The 14,839-nt window shown below is 36.7% G+C and overlaps 1 protein-coding gene across 2 annotated transcripts in view; it reads left to right on the top strand.

Annotated features, from left to right (window-relative positions):
* The first annotated feature begins 1,760 nt into the window (after window positions 1-1,760).
* Window positions 1,761-14,839, top strand: part of RADX (RPA1 related single stranded DNA binding protein, X-linked) — an 88,892-nt gene continuing 75,813 nt past the window's right edge. For both annotated transcript variants that reach the window (XM_025431534.3, XM_025431535.3), the window contains exons 1-3: window positions 1,761-2,574; window positions 10,313-10,455; window positions 11,834-12,026. In XM_025431534.3, the coding sequence (XP_025287319.1) occupies window positions 1,932-2,574; window positions 10,313-10,455; window positions 11,834-12,026 (979 nt within the window). In that variant the 5' untranslated portion in view covers window positions 1,761-1,931. The remainder of the gene's footprint in view (window positions 2,575-10,312; window positions 10,456-11,833; window positions 12,027-14,839) is intronic.

Below are 14,839 nucleotides of genomic sequence, written 5' to 3' on the forward strand. Positions count from 1 at the left end.
CAAGCAAATGAGAAGAAGCTTGACTAAAGGAGCCTGACTACTATTATTCCCAATGGCCTAGAACAGTGCCCGTCTCATAGTGGGGACTTCATAAATACTTAATAAGTAACAATGAAATAGAGAGTAAAAGAAGATTAGTATAATCAAAACAAGCCTATAACCATCTTTGAAAAGTATTCTTAGGACAATTACTACATTCTTTCATTTTATCACACTTCACTTTACTGCACTTCTCAAGTATTCTGTGTTTCACAAGTTTGAAGGTTCAAGACTTCAGTGGAGAAAGTAACTTCAGATGTGGTGGAAATAGCAAGAGAACTAGAATTAGAAGTAGAGCCTGAAGATGTGATAGAATTGCTGCAATCTCATGATAAAACTTTCAGGGATGGGGAGTTGCTTCTTATGGAAAGATGATGTGAAGAACGTTGAAATGACAACTAGTTTCTTGAGATGGAGTCTACTCCTGGTGAAGATGATGCGAAGAATGTTGAAATGACAACAAAGGATTTAGAATATGATATAAACTTAGTTGATAAAGCAGAAGCATGGTTTGACAGGATTGATTCCAATTTTGAAAAAAGTTCCACTGTGGGTAAAATGCTATCAAACAGCATCTCATGCTATTGAGAAATCATTTGTGAAAGGAAGAGTTAATCAAACTTCATCATTTTCTTATTTTAAGAAGTTGCCCTAGCCATCCGAACCTTCAGCATCCATTAACCTCAGCTATCAACACTGAGGCAACCAGCAAAATGATTATGACTTCCTGAAAGCCCGGATCATGATTAGCGTTTTTAGCGATACTTTTAAGGTATGTTCAATGTTCTTTTTAGATTTAATGCTATTGCACACCTAGTAGACTGCAGTGTAGTATTATCATAACTTTTGCATGCATTGGGAAACCCAAAAATGCATTAGACTTGCTTTATGGTGATATTCATATTGCAGTGGTCTGGAACCAAACCCAAGTATCTCAGAAATATGCCCGTATACTAGAACACCTGGGTACATATAACACATGGTATATTTTTAATTCGGACTAGTCTGATCAACTTCTTCACTTTACATTCTTTCCGTATATGTTCTTTATAGTTTAGAAACGCAGTTTCTGACATTCTGCATCTTAGCTGTCTGTTAAGCCAGGTATTGTATGAAACATAAGTACATTTTAAGAATTCTAACCTAAAGGCAGCTCTTTACCAAGCCGGTTCTATAATTTTCTGTTTTCATTTGCACTTAATCACTAATTCACCAACCCTCCACTCAGGGAATCACTACAGACAATTATGCTAATGCTTATAGCAATAGCAACTAACGTTTATGGAGGGCTTTCTGTGCTGGGGACTCTCCTGAAGGCTGTGCATACATTATCTAGGGTTTCTTCGTTCATACTATAAGAGACCTGTGGTATGGCATCCATGTATATTCATGAACTCAAATTTACTTTCCGTAACTGGCCCAAGGCCCAAACTCCCAAACACCTGAGCTAGGACTACTCATACCTTGCTTCCATCCTCTCTCTCTTTTCCATTGCCTCTCAGCACTCTCCTTTCTAAAAGAGCCACGGGTGCTTCTCCCCTCCCTCATCCTGCGACGTTTTGGGAACCATGGCGACCAAAGCTGTCGCCCCCCCCCCCTTTCTTCCCCTGGCGACCCTGCTGGCACCAGGTGGGAGGATCTGCTACGTAACCGCGCGTGTGACTGCCTAGTAACAGTGCCTGCGAGTTGGAAGCGCGCGGAGAGAGGGGTGGGGCGAGAGAGCTGACGACGGCTCGCGGAACGTCTTTGCAGCCTCGCTTCGGAGGCGGAGCCTCGTCAGTCAGCGGGAGCAGAGTAGCGAGCATTGCCTGAGCGCGCCGTTTCGTAGTCCTCAGCCTTGGACCCGGCAGACTAGCTTTGGGTAGTGAAGAGAGTACGCAGCTACCCCCACCATGTCTGGTGAGTTAGGTCAGCCTCAGGCCGGCCCCTCACATGCTGGGCTGGATTTTCCGAATCCTGACAGAAATCGGGCTGGGGTCCCCGGAGGCGTGATCCGAAGGGCCGGGAGCCAGGGGCGCAGGTCCTGGATCCAGAAGGTTCTTGAGCAGATAACCGACTCCCCCCTGCAGTGGGTCACCCCGTCGGAGGTGGTACCTGTCGCTGTGCTGGCCGTCCAGAGGTACCTGTTAGAGGATGAGCCACGCGACACCATACCCAAACCTCCCCTTTACTGCTATGATGTGACGATTTCGGACGGGGTGTACCAGGAGAAGTGCTACCTGGACCCCAGCCTGAACTTCCTCGTATATAAAAATATCCTCAAGGTGGGCATAGAAATGAAAATTTCCAGGGTCTCGTGTCTTTACAACGAGAAAAGGTTAGGCCAGGGGATCCTGTGCATAGATAACGTCCACTGTGGGGAGGCCTTAGAGGCTATTTCTTTAGAAACTCCATTCAGAAATAGTGCGCACGAGGAGGTACCGGAGAGGCCTTTAAGAGGCGGGAAGAGTCATTACCTGGCCCTGTGGAATAACGAAGATCCGTATGGAGATATTTGGCTAACCAACAAGCAACCCGAGGAACACAATTTCAACAGTAAGTAATTGGAGGGAATTGCGGAGGGGTTAAAAAAATAGTTTTTGGGAGGTAATGACGGAGGGGTTAAAAAATTAGTTAATGGGAAGGGAAACGAGGATGCTTTGGTATTGTTTATTTCAAGCCGTGAGTGGCAATAAACAAATGCTCTTGAATGTCGAATTGGCGCTCGCTTAATGAAATTTGCACAGCCCGTGTCTTGCTTTGATTATTCTAGTGGCCATCAGGAAGTGTCTGAATACATCTCAGATTTAATCTGGTATACATACTGTGTGTGCGTTTGCCCACGGTGGAATCATCTTCTTTTCGTTCCCCTTCTAGTTGTGGAAATAGTACTTTCTGTGTTGCTTTGCGAGTGTATAGATTTGAATTCGGCATAAAAATCGTTCAAAAAAGGATGCTCCGTGATTTATTCCTTAATAATTCGCATTAATGAAACGCCATTTTTATGTCTTTGAGTGTAGCAGTTATGTAAATATTGCTTTTTTGAATGTGTGATTTTTGTGGGCAGGCTTGGAATTTTCATTTTTATGTTTCTTATTATGTATCACAGACAATACTAACCTGAGAAGTTTAATTCTCCTGTACCAGAAGTAGGAAGTTAATCTGAAAATGCCTGTTCGTCATCAGCAACTGCTGTCCAATATATTTTATCAGAGATGGAAGGGGAATGATAGTACTACAGGCATGTAAGCATGTGCAATGGGGACCAAATAAAATGCAAAGAAAATAAAAGCGAAAGTCCTAGAGGAAGAAAGATGATAATTTTCTACATTTACTGCTTTTCAGGGTTTTTTTCTCTTTTTACATTGCAGTCATAATATTAGCTCATATATAATCTTGGTATGACGTGTATCAGCAACAGGCTTGAAACTGAAAAGACAACTGGATCAAAAATATACAATTAAAGTAATATCCAGATATAGGGAAAAAATGTTGTAGAAAGGTGTGGAAAAGGTTGATTTAAATAACTTAAGTTTTAAAAGCAAGATAGCCATTTCAGGGATGAAATAATGGAATGATTTTTATCTCAAGCATGGAATAAAGCAGTACTGCATTACTACTCTTAAGTGTTCATCATTTTTATTTTTAGGATTGGATACATAAATGAAAAATTGATATCTAGAAGAATTAAGAGGGGAATAATAATTTATAAAAATATATTTCATTTTTCTGACTATGAAAGTAGTATTTATTCATTATTAAAAACATATTTTTATTACAAAAGGCAATGTCCAGGTGCTAAAAAATCCAAGCTATGTATTTAAATTATATTGTTGGCTAGCAAGAAAAAGAGCATTACAGACTGAAAAGCAAATACTTATTGAACACCTACTGTGGGCAAGATAATATTAAAAGCACTTTATTTGTGCTTTTAAAGCACATAAACATAAGAAAGTATATTGTATTAAAAAATGTAAGACCCAAATATAGTAGAATTTTGATGACAAAATCTAGAAGTAGGTATATATTGGTGTTCTTTCAGGTTTGCTGTATGTTTGAAATTTTTAATAATAAAATGTTGGGGTGGAGTGAAAGACCCCTTTACCCCCTCCTATGCTTTCAACTTTCCTCTCAAAACTCCAAACGTTCAGCAGTTTGGTGTGTATCCCTGAAAAAAAAATTCTGTGGCATGGCATGATTTGCTGTTTACGCTTATCTCAAGCATCTTTAATATACTTCTGCACATATTTCCACAGCATGGGTGTACCCATGTATCAATTTTAGGCAATTACTGGTTTTTCAGTTTAGATCCCGCACTGAACATCGTTAGGACATACACATACTTGTGGATTGTATTCAGGAATTTCTGTTAAATGGATAGATAGATCCCTAGAAGTGAAATTGCCCGGTTAAAGAGTATTTAAATTTTTTGTTTTATTGGATATTGACTAATAATCTTCTGAAAAGGTTTTACTAATTTACATTCCCATTACTCCATATCATACTGATTTTAAATTATATCTTTTGAATTTTCTGATTTCTTTGCTAATGACTATTGAGTATTTGGTATATATTGCAAATTACATTTTCACACTCTCTTTTCCCTTAACTTGGTTTATGGCCCATTATGGGCTTTCCAAAACTTTTCTCTTAAGACATGATCTGTACAATGTGTTAAAGTCTTAAAAATATAGCTTGAAATACAAAAAGAAATACACCTTAAAAATATTAAACCATCCCCCCAGTTCAAGATACAAAGCATTTTAAGCACCTCAGAAGTCTCCCTAATGCCCTCTCCTGGTCAATATCCGACTCCAAAGGCAACCAATATTGTGATCTCAAAGACAGCTTTTCAAAATGGAAGTTAGGTCATGCCATACTCCTGTCTGAATCTCACCAGTGGCTCTCCATTGCACTTAGAGACAATCCGGACCTCCTATCAGGATGCGCAAGGCCCTGTGATGTGGGCACACTTTCTTTAAATAGCCAGATAGTACATCTTTTTGCCTTTGTCAGACATGTAGCCTCCATTCACAGCTATTCAACTTGGCCAGAGTATAGCTAAAGCAGCCATAGGCAGTATGTAAATGAATAGGTTTGGCTGTTTTATAGAATTTTATTTACAAAACCTGGCAGCAAGCCAGATTTAGCTCAGGGGCTATATAGTTTGCAGACCCCTGCCCTATGGCATCCCCTTGTGTCTTTAACCCCTCTCCACCATTTGATTTCCAAAATACCGGTCCTTTTTCATCTTAAACCTCCTTGCTCTTTCCTGCCTCTAGTATGATGTTCCTGCTTTTTCCTCTTTCTGGAAAGTTCCTTCCCATCTTCAGGTTTCAACTCAAATATATAAAACATGTTAGAAAAGAGCTGTTTATGGGGGATCCATGGGTGGCTCAGCAGTTTAGCGCCTGCCTTCGGCCCAGGGCGTGATCCTGGAGCCCTGGGATCAAGTCCCACATCAGGTTCCCTGCATGGAGCTGCCTTCTCCCTCTCCCTCTGCCTGTGTCTCTGCCTCTCTCTCCTCTCCCTCTCTGTCTCTCATGAATAAATAAATAAAAATCTAAAAAGAAGAGAAAAGAGCTGCTTAAATATGTATTCCCTCCCCATTTATTTTTATTACATCACTGTGGAAATGGTCTTCATAGAATAAATAACACTCTGAAATTATTATTTATCTTGTTTTCTTTTTCCTGCCACTGATTTCTAAGATCCATGAGGGCAAGGAGTCTGTTTTTTTCACTGCTGTGGGGCATTTTTCCTATACCCAGAACAGTGTCTGCCATGTGGTAGGCATTCAATAACGGTTTATTGAATAATAAACATAAGAAATGCATAAAATAAGTTACATTAATGGATTTTCTAACATTGAACCACTTCTATATCTCTACTTGGTCATGGTTGTTATATTTACCTCTGTATATTTAAGGTGAATTTGTTCCATGGATTTTATTTTTTTAGGGGGCTTACTTTTTTTAAAAAGGATTTTATTTATTTATTCATAAGAGACACAGAGAGAGAGGCAAAGAGAAAAGCAGGCTCCATGCAGGAAACACAATGTGGGACTCGATCCCAGGACTCCGGGATCATGTGCTGCGCCAAAGGCAGACGCTCAACTGTTGAGCCACCTAGCCGTCCCTAGGGGGCTTACTATTTTAACCTGACATTGATATCAGATTAATTAATATTAGCCTAGTAGAATTAGTTGGGAAATTTGCCTGTTTTTCTGTACTTACAGACATCATTTATTCATTGAAGGTTTGGTAGAATTTATTTTTTTCTTTTTGTTTTTTTAAATTTTTATTTATTTATGATAGTCACAGAGAGAGAGAGAGAGGCAGAGACACAGGCAGAGGGAGAAGCAGGCTCCATGCACCGGGAGCCCGACGTGGGATTCGATCCTGGGTCTCCAGGATCGCGCCCTGGGCCAAAGGCAGGCACTAAACCGCTGAGCCACCCAGGGATCCCGGTTTGGTAGAATTTAACCAAAAAACTATTTGAACCTAGGGCCTTGGGCCAGGATTGGGGGTTGAGAGAATGAATCCTTTTCAATTTCTCATAGAAAAAATGATGAGGGCAGCCCTGGTAGCTCAGCGGTTTAGTGCTGCCTTCAGCCCAGGACCTGATCCTGGAGACCTGGGATCGAGTCCCACGTCAGGCTCCCTGCATGGAGCCTGCTTCTGTCTCTGCCTGTGTCTCTGCCTCTCTCTCTCTCTCTCTGGAATAAATAAAATACTTAAAAAAAAGAAAAGAAAAAGTGATAAAATCAATAACACTTCTTGAGTCCATTTTGAGAGTTGATATTTTACTAGGAAATTTCATCTCACTTAGATCTCAGATTTGTATGCAGTAATCTCTATTTTTAAATTTTAGTCTATATTTTAAAAATATTTTAGTCTTGTTTCATCCCTTTTACATTTCTAATGTTTATGTGCTTACCCTTTTTTATGGTCCGCCTTGCCAGAGGCTTATCTGCTTTATTAGTATTTAAAAAAAGACTTGGCTTTACTAATTAAGTCAATGTTGGGGAGATGTTTTCTACTTTATTAACACTATCATCTTTTTTTAAAAAAGATTGTATTTATTCACGAGAGGCAAAGAGAGGAGAGAGAGAGAGAGAGAGGCACAGAGACACAGGCAGGGGGAGAAGCAGGCCCCATGCTGGGAACCCAACGTGGGACTCCATCCCGGGTCTCCAGGATCACACCCTGGGCTGAAGGTGGCACTAAACTGCTGAGCCACACGGGCTGCCCTTTTAATTTTTTTTATTTCCTTTGTTCATTTTTTTTTTGTACTACCTTCTTGAGTTGAATGCTTAGTTCACTTAGTTCCTTGTTTCTTTCTTCCAAAAGCTTTTAAAATTCCAAAATTTCCCATGGATACTGCTTTGGCTGCTTACACCAGGTTTTGAAGTATAGAGATTTTATTTTTACTCATTTCTCATATTTTCTGATTTTAAATTTGAGTTTCTCTTTAACCCTCAAAATTTTAGAAAAAGCTTACTTATTAGATATGAAGTCTATTATAACAAGTTTTAAATTTTTTTAAAGATTTTATTTATTTATTTTGAGAGCGTGTGTGTGTGTGTGTGTGTGTGTGTGCACAAGTGGTGGGGTGGGAGGGGCAGAGGGAGAGGAAGAAGCAGACTCCCTGCTGAGCAGGGAATCTTGATCCCAGGACCCCAGATCACCACCTGAGTCAAAGGCAGATGCTTAATCGAGTCACCCAGGTGCCCCTATAACAAGTTTTAAATTTTTAATTAAAATATTCCATATTCTTATTTTAAAATCTATTTTTATTTGCCCATTTCTCTGAGAGGAATATTGGCTTTTCTTTATGACAGTGGTTTTGTTCATTTCTCCTTTTATTTCTAAAAGTTTATTTAAATGTTACTATAAAGTGTAGGTATCTTTCTCCATCCCTTTATTTCTATTTTGTTTTACATTTGTCATTTTAAAGAAATATATAGCTAAGATTTTCGCTTTTTGACCCACACCAATTCTTTTTAAGAGATTAATTTAATCCAATTAAATTTAAAGTTATTAATGATGTTTTTGTATCTGTTCTTACAGAAATACTTTGTTTACTATATGCCATGCTTTATTTTTTTTTACTTTTCCAAGATTCCAAGATTTAAATTCTTTTTTTCTTCTAGTGCTTTTAGAAGTTATACATTAATGTGTATTCTCCTAAAGGTTACTCTTAATGTTTTAACAAAATTATTAAGCTTTGATTTTTGTGTCAATCTCCAGAATTATTCACAATTTATAAGATCTTCCTCTTGAACAATACAAGATATTTAGGACTCTACTTGGCCACGATGCAATTTGGCATGTTGCTGTATTGGATTTGAAAGTATTTGATTAAGGATATTTGCCATCGTGAATGATTTGGATTTATAGATTTTTTTTCCCTTTGTACTACTTTTGTCATAATTTTCCAGGATTTATCTGTGTTTATAAAATGAATTGTTAGAACCTGGTGCCATTTTTGGAGGTCATTATTTGTGAGCTTTTTCACTTTCTTCCACAGTTATTGACCTATCATTCCAGTTTTCTTCAGCTCCTAAAGGCAATATTGATAATTCATATTTTCCTAGGAGATTATCAATTTCACTGATATTTTCAAACTTAGTGATATATAATCATATATAATAATATTTTTCTCTAGGTTTATAGTTGATCACATTTCAAACATCTTTTTCTGTCTTCACAGTTGCACTTGTCAGAGGTCTACCTTTTCATTAAATTTTCCAAGGAATTGTATTTAATGGTTCTATGTTTTTCTAATACATTATTTTTAGCTCTTATCTTTATTCCTTTTTGCATTCTTTGGGTTTATTCTTTTGCAGTAGTTTTCATTGTGTGGTTCAAGGACCTCTAGAAGTGTTCCCAAGACCTTTTCAAGGGATTCACATCAAAACTATTTTCATAATAATAATACTAAGACTTCATTTGCCTTTTATTACTTTAATTCCCTGAAAATATACAGTGCAGTCTTCCAGAGGCTACAGAACATCTAACACCGAATTGGACTGAATGCCAAAGAAAAATGAGTATCCACCTGTCTTCTATTAAGCTAGACACTAAAAAAAATTTATAAAAATGCAAACCAGTGCCACTCCTCTCACTAAATTTTTTATTTTGGAAATATATATATATTACATATAAGTAAAGGGACCAGTTTTCAATCGGGTAATTAGGGATAACATCACTGAGAAAGTGACCTTTGAGCAAAACTTGAAGGAGAGGAGGAGGGAAGTCACTCTGGTATCTAAGAAGACATTCCAGACAGAGGGAACAGCAAGTGCAAAGGCCCTGGTATCGGACTATGTCTGGCATGTTTGGGAAATACAGAACTTACACATATGAAACTACAGTGAGGGCAATACAGAAAAATGTAATAAAACCATTCCATAAATTAAATATGCAAGTGCTTGGTAGTGGGAAAATACTCCATGGCATTGAGGTTTTCCCACAAAATTTCTTAAGGGAGATGAATTTATTGAAGTGTCATTAACATATGGTGTTATATTGGTTTCAGGTGTACAATATAATGATTTAACTATACAATTTATTTCTCAGTGCTCATCAGAATATGTGTTCTCTTAATCCCTTTTATCTATTTTACCCATCCCTCTACCTAGGGGGAGATGAGTTTAGATCCAAGTCTTTCAGGAAGTAATCATCCAGTTTGACAAGGCAGAGGGCAGTCAAAATAGAATAGTATGTTAGTTAATATAGATATTTACCTTCGTTCCAGGCACATAGTAAGGTGTGTGTGTGAATATATATATATGTATGTGTGTGTATATATATATATATATATATATGGTATTTTTTATTATAAGGTGTGTGTGTGAATATATATATATGTATGTGTGTGTATATATATATATATATATATATATATATATATATATGGTATTTTTTTAGAGAAAAGAGAATGCACGCACATGAGAGAGTTGGGGGGACAGTAGGAAGGGAGAGAGAGAATCTTAAGCCAGTTAAGCAGGCTTCATGCCCAGCACCCCTGAGATCATGACCTGAGCTGAAATCAAGAGTTGGCTGCTTAACTGACTGAGCTACCCAGGCACCCCTACATATTAGCTATTATTATTAAGGATGGCACGTACTAATAAGTTTTGTATGTGAGAAGTATATAGACTGGCTATATACTGGTAAGAAGGATTTGCTTTGGGGATGATCTGGATACTATTTAACTATTAAAACAATTTTAAATTACCATGACATATTAAGTAGGATTTTTTTATATTCTATTTTTTTTATTCTAGATACCAAAATAATTTCCCTTTCTCACCTTGAAATGACCTGGGCTAACAGAAGGAATTTTCCTGCATTGCTTGTGAGAATCTTGCATAAATCAAAACTGCGATACTATGGAAAACCTGATAAAAAGATGATTGAGCCATACCAGGTATAAGTAATGACAAGATTCTACATGTTAATGAAATGGTTATAGATTATAGCTTACAGACTTGACTCCATATTGGGATAATTTATGTTCAAATAATATTTTATAAGTTTAATAAATTTTAAAATGTGCATAAATGCATATTTCAAGGTATTTTTCTATGTAATTTCTTATACTGTGTTGGTACCTTTTAGTTCCCTGATTCAGCTGGTCTCCTCACACTTTTTATGTATCTTCAACCTTTTCTTCTCTACTGTGTTTTCTGCACCAGCATATAGACATACTCTACTCTCTAATTTTAAAAAAAGAAAAAAATCTCCTTTGACCCCAGGACTCCTCTATTCCCTCTCTTCTCTTCTGGCAAGCTCCTTGAAGAAGTAGTCTCTACTAGATGTTTTCACTTTCTTACCTCCCATTTACTTTTCAACACAATTAGTTTGACTTTTTTTCTTCAGCTGGTCACTCACTAGAGACCCCTAGAGACCTTCTGATTGTCAAATCTAGCTGATACTTTTCTGTTATCTTGACTCTCTGTGTCATATAATGCTAATGAGAACTACCTTCTTGATTTCTGTCCTGTTTGGTTGTTTTTTTTACTTAACATTTCACCATATTTTCACATGTTATCAAGAATTATTTTAGGAGTCTTTTAAGCTTTCATTATAACAGTTATACATACTTTGAGGGAATTTGGGAAATGCAGAGAGCTATATAAATAAAGCTGATAAATAATATCACCCCAAATTCTACCAGAGCCACTATTAATATTAAAGTGTTATATTCCCTTTTTTGTATGTATATATCATGTCTACATACATTCATAGCGTATATATGCATATATCTATGTCCTATGTATGTTACATATATCACATCTGTATGTATATATGTGCATATCATATTGCATGACTATGTCATATATTAAATTATCTTACAAAATGGAAATCATATTGTATGTACAATTTTGTGGGGCTTGGGGGATTTTTTTAAAAGATATTATTCATTTATTTGAGAGAGAGAGAGCAGAGTTGGGGGAGAGAGAAAGCGGACTCCCCACTGGTCAGGGAGCCTGATGTGGGACTCATTCCCAGGACCCAGGAACCCAGGACCATGGCCTGAGCCACTTAACAGACTGAGCCACCCAGGTGTCCCTTGTACATACAATTTTGTATTACTTAACATTTCCTTAAGTATTTTCTGTTACTAAAAATCCTTCATTCATAAATTTCAATAGCTGCAGATTGTATCATAACTCATTCAGTCATTTCCCTATAGTTTTGCTTTCTCATTCTTTTTTTTTTTTGCTTTCTCATTCTTAAAATTGAAATTCCCTGTAGATAAAAGTAACAAATATGCATATGCTTTTTCACTCTTTTTTTTCTAGACATTTTTGGAAGTTGCTGACAGTTCAGGCACGGTGTCAGTGATTATGTGGAATGCCCTGTGTCCTGAGTGGTATAAAAGTTTGAGGGTTGGTTTAGTCCTTCTGCTTCAGGATTATTCTGTTAAAAAGAGTTATCCATTCAGGATGCAGCCTCTCCCTGTGGATCCGCAGATCAAACTAATTTCTACAATGGGTTAAGTATTCAATAAATGTATTGTTCTATGGCTTTTTGTTTGTATAAATTTGCAAAATACCATACCAGCCAAAGACTCTTAAAAATTGCCAAATCTGTTAGAACCTGGTAAACCTTTAAATTCCTTTATCTTTAAAAATTTTAAGCGCTCACTAAATATTGCATTTATTAAGAAGAAATAATGTGAGATATTTATTGTTGTTTAATGATGAGCTCCAACTTAGGATGTACTTATTTTTGTTTTATGTTTTGTCTTACAATACTAAATTAATGACTTTAATATACTTTTCTGTTACTATAAGATGCTATTCAAAAGGCTTTTGTTAGCATTTTATTTTGGAATAATTTCAAACTTGGGTAAAAGTTGAAAGAATAATACAAAGAACTCCCATATACCCTCTACATGGATTCAGCAGTTGTTAATATTTACCTTTACTTTATCATTTCCCACATTCTATATTTGTCCTCTGAAACATCTGAGAGTAAGTGGCAGCCATCACACATCACCCTTTACCTCAGAACACTTCAGTAATATTTCAATGTGTATTTCTTTTTAAAAATATTTTATTTATTTATTCATGAGATACACAGAGAGAGAGGGAGAGGCAGAGACATAGACAAAGGAAGAAGCAGGCTCCCTGCAGGGAGTCCCATGTGGGACTCGATCCCATGACCGCAGGATCATGACCTGAGCCAAAGGCAGACACTCAACTGCTGACCCACTCAGGCATCCCTCAGTGTGTATTTCTGAGAGCAAAAACATTCTATTCTATAATCACAGTACAGTTAACAAAATCAGGAAATTTAAAATTGACAGATTGCTGATATCTAACCTGTAGTCAATATTCAGATGCAATTGAATTCCTGCAGTTTTGAAAAGGCTTTTCCTAATTAGCATTGAAATCAAAGTTTTGACATCTTGGTATCATCCTAAGTAGTTTGGGGGCATTAAAATTATTAAGTGATTGCTTTCAGATGTGACCATTTTTTGCCTCTCCATTTTGCAAAATTGCAGATCATACCACTCAACAAGTTTAAGTATTGTTTTGGGCTCATACAGTTTTTTTTACTAGACCTGTATTTCTATGTATTCTAAATTCTCTACTAATAAATTAAGCTTAATTACTTGGACAATATGCAAATAACATAGCCTTTGTCAACTGTTTTCTTAAATATATGTTGATTTAGGAAAAGCTCATGTGACTCTTTATTAAAACCTTAAAGATTTGGTGGACATCAGTCATGTCTTGCTGGATGAACAAGTTATGACCTAGTAGTTTGGTACAATTAGTCCACTATCTCATTGCTATTTATTATAGAAAGATGAGAAATTAAGCTGATAACTGATGTTGGGACTTACTTGAGAAAATACAGTAAAAACTGGCAAAAAATAAGCTAATTTGCAACATGTATCATTACGTCTGTCAATTTGTAAATTCTTTCCACAACCAAGCATATCTAGGTGAAAAATTAATAAAAATTGAGACATTTGTCAATAACAGATAAGGTAGGTAAATTTATTGATGCCACATAATAAATCACTGGCATAGTACGAAGTCAAACCTAGTTCTTCTGATATCGAACCTAGCGTTCTTTTCATGAGGTACACTGTTTTCCTGGTGTAAAGAGAATTAATTTAAATCACAATTTTACATGGCTGTGGATAAATCTAGAAATATGTCTGGTACTAATAGCTGTTTCTAAACCTTAAAAACATGGAAAGTAGAACAATAGACAGCATGTAGTCAATAGATAAACAACTACTAAAACTTAACACAAATTGAATCAAGCAGTATGCTACCTCTGCTATATAGAACTACAGTGCCAGATTTTCATAATAGAAACTCTCCTTAAGATATGAGAGGCTGTCTGTACTTTCAGGAAAATAATTGCAAATACAGAATTTTTTTTATTTTTTTAAAGATTATTTATTTATTTATTTATTTATTCATTCATTCATGATAGACACAGAGAGAGGGGCAGAGACACAGGAGGAGGGAGAAGCAGGCTCCATGCCGGGAGCCTAACACAGGACTCGATCCCGGGACTCCTGGATCATGCCTTGGACCAAAGGCAGGCGCTAAACCGCTGAGCCACCCAGGGATCCCCAGAAATTATTTTTTAAAATGAGAGGCTTTGATGAGAATATACTGAAAATGTTTCTGTTAGTCTTTAAAACAGTTTTACTTTTTATCAGTGTTAGCATCAGTCCACCCCATACCATTTTGATTAGTAAGAGGATTTTTTCTCTTTATCAAGGGACATAGAGCTATTTCTACAAAGGCAATGTAATACCTGTCATAAATACACAGCTCTGCCTTTACAGAGTGAAAGCAAACAGAGATAATATGTAAAGAATGGGCATGGCTGTGTTATAGTAGAACTTTACTTACAAAAACAAGCAACCATCTGCAGGCTATAGTTTGCTGAGCCTACACATATATTGCAGATCTCAACCCTGGCTGGACATCAGTATCACTTGGGGAGCCTGAAAGAACCATAGGCATACAAGGTTCAGAGATACTGATTTAATTACTCTGAGGAGGGAACCAAGACATTGGTGCATCTTTAAAACTCCTCAGGTGATTCTAATGTACAGCTAGAATTGAGAACTGCTCATTTATGACCTTTATTTTTTTTTCATTTATGACCTTTAAAAAGCTCAGATGGATTAATGATCTTTTGGAGAGAAACGAAGACAGTTTTGTAAACCATGCTAGACACAGGAGTTACAAAGTAATACAGAGTTCTACCCTTAAAAAACTGGTCTAACAGAGTAATATATTACACTGTCTGTTAACTAACCAGAATTT

This window comes from Canis lupus, chromosome X (assembly GCF_003254725.2).
Source record: "Canis lupus dingo isolate Sandy chromosome X, ASM325472v2, whole genome shotgun sequence".
Lineage (NCBI taxonomy): Eukaryota > Metazoa > Chordata > Mammalia > Carnivora > Canidae > Canis > Canis lupus.